We start from the raw sequence: 16,199 nt of genomic DNA on the forward strand, positions 1-16,199 counted from the left end.
TATATTTTACCCTTGTGTTATACAGTTAGCATACTCTACATATTGTTTCATACTTAGCTTTTTTAAATTTAAAATTATAACTTTTGACTCTCTATAGAGATACGCCTCATTCCTTTCTGTATAATACTCCATTTTACATGTAAATATAATATATACATGAACACTCATTTAAATTTCTTCCATTCTTTTTCTGTTATAGATTATACTATATTGAATATTCTTGTGACATGTCATTTCATTTTGCATTCTTAGAAGTGCAATTGATGCATCAAAGAGCTGATGAATATTCAGTATTACCAGTTATTCCTAAATTCTCAATACTGATCTTACCATTGTGCTTTCTTACCAACAGTGGTACGCAAATACCTATTTTTTTATAGTCTTACCAACAGAATATGTTGTAGAATCACTTTTAAATGATTGGGTTTAGGTTTTTCCTGCCACCTAGGCATTGTAAATTAGGGCTGTGAATTTATATCAGGCCTGGCTTATGTTAATTATTGGAGGTAGGGCGGAGAGGAAGTACGTGTGTGACCACTCAGCACCAGGGTCCTAAACTGAGTTTGCTAGGAGGGGGAGGGTTGGCAGTAAACGAGATTTTAAATTCATATTTACATTGTAGATACATTTTGTTGTCTCTGTTTTGTTATTTGGGACAGTTTCTTCTTATGTTCCTCACATTGGCTGGACCATGGATTTTGTCTCCTGTTTTCCCATGTTCATTCACTAGGTTAAGCAAATGCTCTCAAAGTGAAAGCCAGCTTACTGATGCATCTAATGAGATGTTCTTTTTTTTCCTTTTCTTCTAGCATATTTATTGTACATACAGCATCATTAGCTTCTAAAATCCATTGTTACCGGAAATGGAATGAGATCTTGTTCTTTAAGTTTTGGATCATACTGTTAGAGTTCATCTTTTCTACAGCCTTAAAAATCTATAATTTATAAATATTATTTAATCACTCTGTTATATATGTGCACCACAGCATAATTTTTTAAAAATAAAAGTGCTAGCTTATAATTTAATTGTATTTTTAAGAGTAGGATATCCAATTATAGGTCATGATTTTTTTCAACCATAGTGGGAGTTGGGAATATTGTTTTAGAAATACACATGCATCCTCTACCCTCATCCTTGGAAATTGATTCTCTAAATCTGAAGTATGGCCCATGTGTATATTTGGAAAGATTTTGAGATGATTCACTTTTCCTTTGATAAACTTGGTAATTGGACAGTTTGCTGCAGTTTGAGGAAAAGCCAGTTTGATAGTCTTTTGTTGATTAAGTGAGAGTGCCATCTAGTGGAGGAAAGACTTAAAGTAATAAAGTTTTTCAAACTTTAGAAGAGTATGGAGAGGAAATTAGCTCTTATTCTGAGTTATGTCTCTCCAAGTCCAGACTGCGTGTTGTATGAAAAGAGGAAGGAAGTAGTCATTCAGGGCAGTAGCAAGTACATAATAGGTGCCTGCCTAATAAGTGGTAGTTACCATCATTATGCTCATTCTTGCATGGAAGGTAGTGATCAAGTGAAATATAATGAAATTGGAGCTGCTCTGAAACATTTGCATTGTACATGTAAAATTTTGTCATTGTTTTTTGACTATGTAATAATACATAAATGTTACAAATTTTATTTCTCCTTTAAAACCTACCCCAAGGTTCTGTTACCAGTTTCTAATGTATCCTTCCCAAAATATTTTACCAGTTTCAAAATCTGTTACCAGTTTCTAATGTATCCTTCCCAAAATATTTTAATGTTATAAACATGTGTGTATATTTTACTCCTTGGTACACTCTTTAACAAATATTGTTAAATGGCTGTTATGTGCCTGTTATGTGCCGGGCACTGTTTAAGGCAGGATAAAGCAGTGAACAACATAGATTACAAACCCCACCTTTATATTAGGGTAGGGTAAGCATATTCTACATATTGTTCTATACCTTGCTTTTTCCACTACTTTTAAACATAAATTTCCCTTTATAACTGCTATAGCTGTATCCCAAAATTTTTTAATTCAATTCAAAGTATTACCCTAGTGATTTCTGCTTTGATCCACAAATTACTTAGAAGCATGCTATTTATTTTCAAAGTGTTTAGAAATTTTTTAGATATCTTTCTGTTGTTGATTTCTATTTTGACTTTAGTTGATATCAGGGGCCATATTGTTATCATATGTATGTTATCATTTCATTAAATTTGTTCAGACCTATTTTATGGCTCAGCATATGGTCTGTCTTGTTGAATGTTCCACATTCTTTTAGAATGGAGCATTATATAATTGTCAGTTGGGTCAAGTTGGTTGATAGTATCATTTAGTCTTTTGAATCTTTATTTAACATTTTATTAAGTACTAAAAGAATATTAATGCATTTCTACCAAAGGTTTAGGAATTGTTTGTTTCCCTTTTCAATTCTGTCAGTTATTGCTTCAGATATTTTTATGTGGTTTTTAGGTGTATACACATTAGGATTATTATGTATTCTTGATAAAGTTTGGCCTTTTTATCATTATGAAGTATTGTTCTTTTTCTCTGATAATATTTTTAGTCTTTTAGTCTACTTTATCATTTTTTTAGTTCTGTACTATTCCAGACATGTACTAAGCATTTATAAACAGATATGTATGTGTGTTCTGTTTCCTTTTATTCAAATGATTGCACATTGTATAACCAGTCATATAAATTTTCCTTTTAATAAGCCTTTTTATGTAGTTATTTTTAAAACTCAGATAACTTCATTATCATATTTGTGATAAAGTCATTAGCATTAGCACATTTTAAAATGGAGTCCAAGTAATAGATTGAGAAATCACTGAAAAATCTTTTCAGCTCAGGTGTTCAATATCTAAATATTGAATATTCAATATTATAAATTTAACAGTGAAATAAGTAGAGATTACTTTACATCCTGTAAAATCTGTGATCAGATGAGATCAGATAAATCCTGCAAAATGTTAACTTTGGTACATTTTTAGAAGAAAATACTGTAGATTAGGAAAAAATGCTTATGTGATTACTTTTTGGATATCTCTAAAGCAGTGGAAGGAGAGTGCCCAGTTTTTCTTCCTGGGGTTATTTGGGAACTGTCAGGAAACATTTTAGGTTATAGTGTGGGAGGGAGGGAGGGAGATGAGAACAGGAGGAAGGAAAGTGGTGCTGGCTTCTATCTAGAAGGTAGAAGCCCGGGATGCTGCTAACCATCTTACAATGGACAGAACAGCCCCCACCATAAAGTATTATCTAGCCCCTAATGTCAGTATTGTTGTAGAGGTCTCATTTCTGTGCATTGATAATAAATCAATCTCCAACTTAGATATTATAAAGGCCACCTGACCTAGTCTTGGGCACCAAGGAAGGTTTTCCTAAAAATTGACATCATGACAATATATTTTGTCACATGGACACGCAATTGAAGTTTCCTTAACCAACTTGCATTTAATTCACCAAGTTTATGTTCTGCATCCTTTTTGTGTAACACCTGCTAGATTACTATGACTACCTGAATACTTAAAACTAATAAGTTACCTTCAGTGTGCTGCTCCTGTTCTTCTCTCAGTTGGTTTATGTTTTTACCAAGAGCATATTGTATGTGTTTGCCTGCTTATTTATGTAAAATCAATTAATATTAACAAATTTTGAACAAGATTGTAAAAACAACAGTTGTTGAATAGTCAGTAAAATGAATTGTGAAAGACTAGGAGCTCCCGGGAAGGTGGGAATTATAGAATTCATGGACCTTCCACTTGGCAAATGCCCTTAGATTCTTTTTCTATTTTAAAATAACCCAAACTGGAAATTATTGACAATCCATTATGGATGTGATTTATGCAAGGAAGATGGTGAAGGTTCCAATCAATGGATTCATCCTCAAAGAGTATTGATAAACAAATCTACATTTGTGTTTTTAGTTAAAATATATTGTTTTCAGTTAACAAATGACTAGTAACAAATAACTAGTAGTCCCAATTACATTAGATTAAATTCTATCTACAGTAAATCTTGTGGAATTGAGAGTAAAGTATTGGAAAAAATTTCATCAAATATTTATTATGCTTCAGAAATATTAGGGATTAGATTTTGTAGGCTCATTTATTTGTTGAAATAAATCACTTATTTTTATCTTTAAATAAATTCCAATTATTGACTGTCATTGGATTTCGTACAGATTAACTTTTCATTTTATTTGAGCCTCTCCCTTGTCTCGCTTTTTTAAATAGTTAATTCTACCTGAGAGTGTATGAGTAATTCAGTTATTTGAACTAAAACAAAATCAACAGTAGACACACTTTATTCTGAAGGTAGCACAAGTCTCTTTTACCATTTATTTCAAGAAGATATGAAGAGGCATTTTGGAAATAAGGTTTTCATTTAAATGAATGTTAATATTCTAGTTCCAGATTTAATCAGAGGGTTCCTTTTTTAGTAATTAATTTTTGAAGTGTAAATGCAAAGTTTAATTTTAAAAAGTAAATGTCAGTTTGGAAAGAAGAGTGCCCCATGAGCATCATGGGAGAAAATGCTGAGTATAATTCTCTTCCAGATGGCACCCCTACAGGTGAGGCAGCAGCCTGTGAAATTACAGTCTGAATTATACTGCAGATGAGCTGGGCATTTGGAGCAAAGCCTTCTGATATCAGTAATAAATGACTTGGTTCAGAACCAAGGACAATTCCCAGGAAATTAAAGGCTATCCTATCACGGAGGGAGCCTATAGTAAAATGAAGTTCAGCAAAGTGGAAAGTTGAGAGAAAGGACGATAACCATTAGCAATACATATATGAATCTTTTAATCTGCTAATATTTTTAGCTATGCATATTAATTTATCTTACAGATGTCACACATTCATTTTATATATATTCTGATATATCCATTGATTTTCTAAATGGGTACTTTTCATAGGAGATCATGGGTAAGAGGTAGTTGCCAACTAAGCTATCACTCTGAAATATACCTATTGTAAATTCTAATCTTATTTAATATCTTCAATGGGAAATTTTTTTATTTCAGGGCATTTGAGTACTTAATTACAAATATAGTATGATATACAAATACTAAATCTTATTTTCAATCACATAAATCAATTTAAGAAGTAATATAGAATAGTGATTCAGCTCTTGACTTCTCTTGTTAGATAGACCAAGGTTCAAAATATGACTCATTCAGCTGATTCTGTGACTATGAGTTGTTTTTTAAGTACTATTATTTTAAGTTATTTAATAATTTAAGACTTACCAGTTAAATGGAAATAACAATGAAATATGCTTTAGGGAAGAATTAAATAATCTATATCAAGACACAATACAATGAACCTTTAACAATTATCACCACTATTATTTGAAAATTTTAATTTTGAAACATTAATTTTTGAAGCAAAACAGCATTTTAAAGTAGCTTATTTTAATTTGCACCAGAGAAATAACAAAAAGCAGGCATTGTTTCATTTTAACAAACATAATGATATGCATATACAATATTAATACCTCTAATTCTTTTATTCATTCAAAAATTGCTTATTGAGTTCCTGCTATCTACCAGGCACATTTCTGGCCCTCAGGAATATAGTTTAAAACAAATAGACAAAGTCTTTGCTCCTCTTGGAGTTTTCATTTTAGTAAGTAGGTAAACTAAACACAAAAATAAATAATATTTTAATTCCTAAGTGCTGTGATGAAATTGAAAGCAGGGTAAAGAGATAGTGCTTGAAGATACTTTATATAGAGACATAATGAAAATCCTTTTTGAGGAGGTAGTAGTTGCACAGCTATCTGGATAATAAGTGAAATGACCAATAAAATTGTCAGTGTTCATTGAGTCTTAAAAAAATGTAACATATTTAGGAAAGATCAAGAAATGTATAATCTATTCTTGTTTTGAAAGAATGCTTTTCTATTGATTTGCTAGTTCATTTATTCTTTGAGTTAAGGTTTAGAAATTATTTTGACAGAATAGAAGCCTCATTCTATATTTACGCAAGCAATATCTTGCTACTGAGATGAAAAAGATACTACCAGAAATAGTTATAGAGGAGAGTTTTATTTTTAATTATACACCAATGAAGAGCAAAAAAGGAAATAAAACATGGGAAAAAACAAAAGAAGAAAGACTTGCTGTGGCCTTCTGCTTTTATCCATTTTAGCCTAGTTCTACCCCACAGTAGCAGACCCCCATATAATGACTTCTGCCAAATTAAAGAGTCATGTGATATCGTCTTTTTGTTAACTCTATGCCATGCACTGTTCAAAATCCTTTATATGTATCATCAAAAGCATTTGATCATTTGCTTTCAGAAATTCTCTGACCTAATTATGTTGGCTCACTAAAAAATGAGAAGCAAAGACATGGCATTTATGAAAGGGTATTTTTGTTGCCAAGGATGATTATCTTCTTTTGTTTGCATGCTTACTATTGAGTTTAACAGCAGTGGGAATTGAATCTTAAGGCTACTGTTTTGTCTAGTATTATTTTTCCAACTGTATGACCTGAAATAAGTCACTTAACCTCTCTAGTGCTGATTTCTCTAATTTGAAAATTATGTCGTTTTAATAGTTAGAATCTTAGAAACTATCTCTAATGTTGTCCTACCTCTCAAGATTCTCATCTCAGCTAAGGTAATCATTATGGAGTATGTGGAAAAATACTTATTGGTGTTTATCTTTTCAAGTGGAAGCAGACATATGGGAAAATCTTAAGTATAAATTCCAAAGTTCAGAGTATTAAGTAAAATTGATGTTTTTTGGCCCGGGGGGAGGGGGGGAATGATTTTCCCCAGGGGGGAAAATCTCTCAGATTATCTTTTTAAGAAGAATCTTAATATTGGAATTGGCACTAATTTGTTCAGTTTGATCAAATTTCAATTGGGTTTTTAATTTCTATTTCTTAATTTTAAAGAAATTTTGAATGGATATATATATGTTAATATACATGTTTATTTTGGTATGCACATGAAAATGAAGGGACACAAGAAAATGTATTCTGATAGGCTCTTAAAAAAAAAAAACAAAAACAAGAATTTTAGTTCTTACTCATGGATTATAATATATGACCATGCACTAAATAAATGTTATATGATTCTGGACAGTCTGGTAAGCTTTTATTTTCTCATTTATTAAACATAATTTTTAAATTCTGATTAGCCTTTACAAATATATATTTTAAATAGCTCTTCATTTTTTTCAGCTAAACTAACACGATTTATTGTTCGAAAAGGTTTACATGTATTAACATATTTAATCCTTACAACTGTATGAAATAAAATATTATTGTATTGTCACTTTAAAGATGAAGAAACTGAGGCACAATGACATTAACTTATCCAAGGTCACGTAGAAAAAGGGACTCCTGACTCCTCTGGAATTTAAATCCAGGAGTCTACCCTCTCATACTATACTATTGGTATTGACTATAATACCAAATTAAAATATGGTGTAATTTAACCTCTGATGAATGGCTAATAATAACTTTATCTTAAATGCAACAAAAGAACATGTTGCTAGGAGCTACTTTCAGTTATTGATCAAAAAGACTTTTTTATGTTTTTTTTTGTAGTACATTAAAGTAAGGTGAAGTTTGAGCATATGGAAGCAAAATAAAATTTAGCTACTTGGAAAGAGTAATGCTAGAAACACTTTTGACAAAATGCCAAATCAGTAACAGATATTTTTTTTACACTCTTCCATAAATTATTGGACTATAACGAATACTTAATTTGTACCAAAATGTCGATTTATTTTATTTTAATGTTTTAACATGCAGCAGTCTTGCAAATAGGGATCATTTTTTTTCCTTCAACTTATTAACATGTTTTACCAGCTGATCTTTTTCCCATAGGGTAAATAGATGCCTCCTCTTTTAATAATTCCTTGGCATAAATTATAATTTACTTTAATCAACGGATGAATGCTTATTTATTAGCATTTGTGTGCATAGATCTGCATGAATTATGTCAGGTTGGTAAAAATTTCTTCGTTGAATTTCAAAAGTCTCTTGTGCTTTGAATACACAGATAATATTAATGGAGAACTGACTTATAAGAGCTAGACATTACTGAAGTACTCTATCCAGAAAAAAAGAGTTTCTACCAAATCCTAATTTTCCTAATGTAAACACATTAAGAAAAGATCGTTGTTGCTAAATCTTTCTTTTGTAGCAATTATTTTCTTATCAATGAATTAGTGTGTTGGGGGTAAATGCCAAAGTAGAGTTGCTAGCGGCAATTTAATTAGGTTCCTTTATAAGCGATTCAAGCATGAGAGCTGTATTTTCTGTAATTTAAATTTGCTGTTTATCTCTTGTGAAGATTATCCATTCAAGTTTGCAAGTTTTTTCTTACTCTAGAAAAACCTTAAAAAAAGTTTTGTTTCATCTTGGTTAAAGACTATTGTATTTATGCTGTCAAATAGTTATTTGTGCACAAAACAAATGAGAACAGTTTTGATTTAGAATGCTAACATTAGGCTAAAATTCATACTGGTTCACCTTAAGCTATAATAAGGTATATTATATGTTAATCACTGCCCTGAGCCCTTAACTTTCCTTGCTGCTCAGGGCTCTTGGGTAGATGGGCCCCAGAAAGAGAAAGCCTGACTGAAACTGGCATTAATCTCATTTATGATTACTTCATCATTTCTTAAATAAACTAGCATACTATTAGAATGTACTGTATGACACTAGTAGTGGCAAATTATGCTTTCATTTGTGTTATGATTATCCTTTCTTGGTAGCAGATTCATTACTGTTCTCTAAAATCTGGAGTGCACTGGGGCAATGTTTCATGAACTGTATTTTAAATGTTAGTTGCGCAAGGTGTTGTTGGATGTCATATAGGAAAGAAAGGGGTCTCCAGTCAAAGAGTGGGTAATATTCAAAATATGTTCAACAGTTCTGTTTTTATCATAACACTCAGAATTATTAATGTATTAATGTGCATCATAAATCTTTAACAGGAGGATATAGCATCTGGTCCTTCTCAAACCTCTGATTAAAGATGACTGCCTCTCTTTCTTTTCTTTTTCTTTTTCTTTTTCTCTTTCTTTTTCTTTTTCCTTTTCTCTTTTTTTATCTAAAGAAAAAGGCACTGGTCAAGAAACACTTTGGGAAATGGTGTTCTAGACTAGGATATCTCAGATGTAGCCATATAAATGTTTGAGGCCAGACAGTTCTTTGCTGTGGGGACTGTTCTCTGCATTGTAGGATGTTTATTAGCATCCTTGGCTCTACCTACTAGATGTCAGTAGCATCCCCTCTACCCCTAGTTGTGGCAATCAGAATGTCTCCAGACATTGCCAGATGTCCTAAAGGGTGAAAATCTAGTCGAAAACCACTGCTTTGTATTAATTTTGCAATATTCCAGAGATTCAGAGGGTTTGTTAACAATTTCCATCTAGAATTTTTTTTTCATGAGGAAGGAACAGTAGTCTAAAAAGTAGAAGCTAGCTGAAGGACTTTGGGTGATAAACACACAATAGAGCATACAGATGTGAAATGATAATGTATACTTGAAAATTATATAATTGTATTAACCAATGTTACCCCAATAAACTTAATAAAAATAAATAAATAAAATAAATAAAGAGTAGAAGCGGAGATAAAGAAGGTTCAATACATTCTACTGTAATAAACTTTCTGTATTCACTTTATACCCAGGCCTGATTTTCTAATAATTATGTGGCGTATTTACTGCAAAAAATAATTTCAAACTCTGCAGAATACTTTATGGCAGAGACAAAAAAAAAAAATTTATATTAAAAGAGTAGCCAGATGTTTAAATCAATCTGCATATGAGGATATTGCACATTTCTAAAATCTATTTTTTTTTTTTCTGTTTTATGTAGGGCTATTTTCTTCTTTTTGAGTCTATGTTAGATTCTGTCCTATATGCGAAGAACAAATACTTGGCTAAAGGAGGATCAGGTAAGTATAAAATGCTAGTTTTAATAATCTAATTTTAGTTTGGCAGAACCAAATTAACCTTTGGATTTCAAATAAACTATGTATGAGTGAGAAAGTTCCCAGTATAGATGAAAGATGTTTCCATTAGATAAAGCTTTAAGACATTTCTTTAGCATACTGTTGATAGTAGAACATTATTGATATATGCAGGACTCAAAGTTAAGGGTATTTTCAAGAACACTTTTTATAAAAATACAAAAGACTAGATTGGAAGCTCTTTAATATTCAAATCAAAATCGAACAGAAAGTTTTTGGTTTTCAATCCTTAAGATATTTAGGTGTTCCCCCCCCCACCCCCACCCCGCAGAGAATATATTTCATGCTAGTTTGGAGATTATTCACTTTAGTGGCAAATTTTCCATATCTTCACTAAATATATAAACCTGGCTTCTGTGTGATTTAATTAGAACATTTAAATAGTGACTGGTTTCTCTTAAGTTTTTAAAGCATAATGTACTCAATCAGTATTTTTAAATGTGTCCCAATAAATTTGGAAGGCTATCTTTTCATGGCCCTGATGAATTTTTAATCTTATTAACTCTGCATATTCAAAGTGTAATTGTGGTTTTACAGCCTTCTGCCTTGAACAGTTGTATACAAACAAATGTTCTCTTTCAGTGCAAGGATTATATTTTGCTCATCTTTGACTCTATGGGCTCTACAGCTTCTGGAGCATAGATAGAGAATCATTTATGTTTATTGAATTGGATCATTAAAACTGAATTGAAGAGCATCAGTCTCCCTTCATTCACCTCTCCCTACGCCTTCACTTTCTCAGAGCTTCAGAATCAACTAATGCTATGGCCAAAGTGCAGTTGATAAAACTTATATAAAAATGGATGGAAAGGAGGAGACATTTTGAACTAGTGAAATGAAGCACTGGACCATACTGAAACCTTCTGCCCATCCGTGTCTATGAAATTACTTTGGTAGTTATGGTACAATAGATATCAGTAAGGCTAAAACATAAAGCACAGAGAAAATTCTCCAGTATAATAGAATTCTTTTTATAATAGCATTTAAATGAAATTCTCCAGTATAATAGTTATTTTTATAATAGCATTTAAATGGATTGCCTTTCTTTTTCAAAATTCTATCACTATATTTCCTGCAACCATTTTAATATATGTTCTGTATTCCTGACATGAACCTGGCTAAAATTTTTAGGTATATTTTACCCTACAGCTATTGGCTATATCTTACAATAATTGCGGTAGCTTTTTAAAAGATGAATACTATACTTAATGACTAAAAATTAATATTATCTACCATTTGTTGATTTTCTATACAAGCTGTCAATATACTCTGCCTTTTCTTATGTTATTACATGTAATCCTCACAGCAGCCCTTTGAGATTTTAGAAACAAAGGTATCCTGGTTGACACATATTAAGTGGCCAAGTGTTGTTTTTTTTTTAAACGTAGATCTGCTGGATCTTCGTTTTCACTATCCCTTGTTTCCCCACACTAGTAATTTTATTGAATCTGATTTTTGCCTTGAAGTTGTTCTAGGGAAGGTTCAGAAAATCGTTTCCATACCTCTCTGAGTGGTATTCATTGATCTTACTGAAGGAGTGACAGCAACTTAATACATTTAAATTGAATTCTTGATGAAATTCATTAAGAACTTAAAGCATGCAAATAACGAGTTTTTAGTTGAAATAGTGGCAGAGTTATTTCCCATCGTCAGAGGGTAAGGTGGAGGCAGATAAGTCTAGGTCTTTCCAAATTATTATATAGCTAATATCAACACTAAGATAATCTGGACGTATACTGAAGAGAGGTCAGCATTTAACTGCCTAAGCAGTGCTGTTGAGTGTTATTTGTTAACAGAATCGAAAGAAAAGAAGGAAAGGTCACAAATGAGTAACGTGAAGTGGTTGAGACTGTTTTATGTACGTGAGTATGCCTTGCTGCATATCTCCAATCATCTAGATACTCATTCTTCTATTGAAAAGAAACGTTTTATTTTTTAATGAAGGAAAGATTTACTAAGCAATTAGTGTAAAGATGGAAAAATGATTGAATTATGAGAGAGGTTGAATATAGAAGACCTATGATTGAATTATGAGAGAGGTTGAATATAGAAGACCTATATAAGCATGAAGGAAGCACAAATTACTTTTACATGAATTAGGGTTCAGTTTATATATCATTATGTATGTATGGAATAAAACCTTTATAAAACACAATATTCATTCTTTGTTATCACCAAGCAATTCCACAGTACTTTAGTAGTACTCATTTACTGCTGCTATTACTAATAAAAATAATTTTGTAAAATTAATGAAATTGAGTTTACTAAAGACTAATTATACTAATTTTGGCTAAGATTTACTAATGCTAATTGTGTGTTAGGAATTGTAGTGTTTTACATTCAACTGACCAAGAGATAAAGAAAAAAATCTAAGAAAATATTAGTCATAATCAATGTGTGTTTTTACAGCTAGAATTAAGACAAAAACAAATAGATGTTTTGGGATGACAACATAGAATGCAAATGTTTTATACCCTGACAATGGCAAATATTTCTGAAAACTTGGAAAGAGAATGCAGAAGGCGAATGGGAGGAGATATATATACTTCAGTTGCTTTATCTTTAATAGCAGGAATTTATGGAATATCATTGAAAGCTGACAAATCAAGTAATAGACTTATAAGCACATTTCACACTATAAAGGTAATGTTAAAATTACATTGATTAAAATTGAGTGGTGAGACTTGTGGTGATACATCCTATGTATATGTTGATTGTGATTACATGACTTATCTATGTATTTATCAAATTACATAGAATCATACACCAAAGAGGGCAAAAAGAGTGAGTTTTACTGTACGTAAATTATACCTCATCAAAAGTCACTTTAAAAAAAGTGAAGTGGCATTTCCCATTCTTTCAGATCAAATGCATTATGACATGATTTGATTTCTCACTTTTCTGAAAAATATATTAAAGTTGTGTACTAACTATGCCCACTTCTGTATTTGTTGTTAATATTATCAGAGCATCTGTTTTTTTTTTTAATTTAAAAAAATAATTGGGTGATTAAAAAGAGGGAAGGGAAGGGGAAGAATAAGGAAATATACTAATTTTATCATTACTCAGGAGATTAGTAAAGAATATTAAAAATAGAGAACTAAATATATTCTATAAGGTTATAGTTATAAATTTAACTACTAGAACAAAAATTCCTAATTGTAAGGACTAATACTAAGGAAAAAAGCAAAAAAGACCATATAGTGAGCTACTTAAAAAAAAAAAAAAGAAAAGAAAACAAAAACTACAGATACAGAAAAGTTAACATAAAATGCTAGAGTTTTAAACAAAAATATTTCTCATATCAATAAATGTAAATGGGCTAAACTCACTTATTCAGAGAACGAGAATTTTAGATTGGATTTCAAAAAGAAAGCTCAGTTTTGTGCACTTTATAGAGGCACATCTAAAATACAATGATTTAGTAAAGTTAAAAGGATGAAAAAGATATTCAAGCAAAACCAAAGAAAAATTAAAAATGAAAACACTCATGATATTGATACCAAATAAGAGGGAATTAGCACAAAATATTTTAAAATTAATCATATGGAACTTCAAGTGAATCAACTGAAAAATTATTATAAATAATAAAAGAATTTAGTATATTATAGAGATACAAAATAACAATTAGAAATAGACAAGGCTTACATGTGGACAACTTTACTATGAAGGATGCACAAAAAAGTTTTAAATAAATGAAAAGATATACCATGTTCTCGAAGAGAGAACCAATGCCATAAAGATATCTCCCAAAATTAGTTTAAAATAAAGTGTAATCCAAAAACATTGACAGTTGTTGAAGATAAGTGATAAGTACATGAAAGTTAATTATGCTCATCCCTATTTTTGTATGTGTTTGAAAATTTTTATAGGATAAATTTTCTAAAATTGTATTATAATCCCAATCAAGTTTTTTTTTTAATTAGGAATAAAAAAAATTTTAATAGGAATAGTGAGGAAAACTCCAAGATAGAAGGATAACAGAGTAGGTGTAGGAGAACCAGAAGAATCATGCTACCAAGGATTAAAACACATTTAAAACCTCAATAATTAAATTAATATACTATTGGTTCTTAAATAGACAGATGAGTTTAACAGAATAGAAAATCCTAGTATATACCCAACAATATATGGCATCTCTTATAATAAAGGAAATAATTTACTGTAAAATTGTTTTGAGACAGTAGGGTAGCCCTCTATGTAAAAAAAAACAAAAGTAGTGTTTCATTTCACACAGTAAATTGTACACTGTAAATGTTAAATGAGTCAAAAGTTAAATTAAAAAAAAGTTAAAATACTTGAAGGAAACATAAGTATATTCCTTTATAAACTTGGGGGAAAAGAGCTTTCTAAATACAAACTAAAATTCAGATGACTTAGAAGAAAGAATTGATAAATTTGATTATGTCTAAATAAACATAAATGGCAGAATATGCCGTATGCAAAGTCACAAAGGAAACTACAGATCGAAAAAAATATTCACTTCCTATTACCAACAAAAAGCTAATCTCCTTAACATATAAATAGATCCTACAAATAAATAGGCCACAAACCCAATAGAAAATTTATCCTGTATTTTTTTTTGTAAAGTTTCAGCTTTTACATTTATATCTATGATTCATTTCAAGTTAATTTTTGTGAATTATGTGAGGTAAGAATAGATGTTAGTATTTTCCAGCACCTTTGTTGAAATAACTATCCTATCCCATTAATAGCTTGTCTGAGTATTGATATTAGGTAAAGAAAGTCTTTCATCTTTGTTCTTTTTAAAAATTGCTTTGACAGTTTGGTCATTAGTGAGTTTGTGTGTATATTTGTTTTTTTAAAGTAAATTTTAGGATTTTATTTTAGAATCTTTTAATTTAGAATCTGTCAATTTTTAAAAGACTGCTAAAATTATGATAGGATTGGCTTAAATGAATAAATCAATTTGAGAATAATCAGCATCTTAATATTGAGTCTTCCAACCTATGAACACAACATATCTTTTCATTTTTTTAAAGTCTTCTTTAATTTTTCATGGCACTGTTTTGTAATTTTCAACATAGGGATCTTGCACATCTTTTGTTAAATTTGTTCTTAAGTATTTAAATTTTTTATCATTCTTATAAGTAAAAATTTTTAAATTTTATTTTTCAGTTATCTGCTGCTAGTATAAAAATACAATTGATTTTTGTTTGTTAACCTAGTATCCTATGACTTTGCTAAGTTTACTTGTTCTAGTAGTTTTATAAATTCCTTAGGCTTTTTTATGTGAACATCATGTCATTTGCAAATAGAGACAATTTATATCTATCATTTCATACTTTCTACCTTTAATTGTTTTTTGGTTTTTTTTTTTTTTTGGTCTATAACTCTTTGAATATCTTAGGAAACAATAAGTCCATTGAGATATTAATAAATGAATAATCGGAAAGTTAGATTAAGAATGGGATATTTCCTTAATTTCAAAGAACCTCCCCACAAACTGTCTTTTAGTTACAAAAGGGAAAAGAGTAAATTTCAGTGTAGAAGTCTAGCAGATTCCACTTTAATCGTGTAATCAGAGATGAGACACATAGAAATGTACTCCTGACATTTCTTTGAAATGTCCTTAAAACTGGCAATAGTTTTGTGTGAAATCATATTTGTTGCATAGAAAATTTAGGGGCCCATTAATGGAAACATCTTCCACCTTACTAGAAAAGAATATTTTCATTACTTCTCATTACAAGCAAAATTAAAGGTTTCCCACACAGTGGTCAGAACTAAACTCAAATTTCTAATGGGGTCCTTCAAGAATATACATCTTTTTGGAGTTATAATTGTCAAGATTATAAAGTTAAGAATATGTTCAAAACAACACAGAATTACTAAGCTATTTCCTAACTCACCATTTCCTGATTTTGACAGACCATTGCAATCATTTTTTTTTTTTATTAAAAATATGTTCAGTCCCTACATCAGAGAGCCTTTTAAACCAAAAACTAGCACAAGAGTCCTTTTTTAAGAATTTATTTACAACGTATATTTCATTCTGCATCAGTCAGGGTTCTTTTTGGAAGAAACAGAATCTCCCTTGGCTATTCAGTAGAGAAGGGATTTATTAAAAGGATAGAGTAGTTTACAAAGTTTCTGTGAGAACTATAAAACTAGCCTGGAAGATTATGTAGCCAGGAACAATGCTCAGAACTACCTTATAGGACTGGTTTAGATGATACCACTTCTAATGCTGG

The 16,199-nt window shown here is 30.6% G+C and overlaps 1 protein-coding gene across 1 annotated transcript in view; it reads left to right on the forward strand.

The window, feature by feature from the left end:
* PRMT3 (protein arginine methyltransferase 3) overlaps nucleotides 1-16,199 on the forward strand; it is a 104,334-nt gene that overhangs the window by 40,349 nt on the left and 47,786 nt on the right. The window contains exon 11 of the mRNA XM_006907974.3: nucleotides 9,831-9,909. Within this exon, the coding sequence (XP_006908036.1) occupies nucleotides 9,831-9,909 (79 nt within the window). The remainder of the gene's footprint in view (nucleotides 1-9,830; nucleotides 9,910-16,199) is intronic.

Source organism: Pteropus alecto, unplaced genomic scaffold (assembly GCF_000325575.1).
Source record: "Pteropus alecto unplaced genomic scaffold, ASM32557v1 scaffold71, whole genome shotgun sequence".
In the NCBI taxonomy this organism is placed as follows: Eukaryota; Metazoa; Chordata; class Mammalia; order Chiroptera; family Pteropodidae; genus Pteropus; species Pteropus alecto.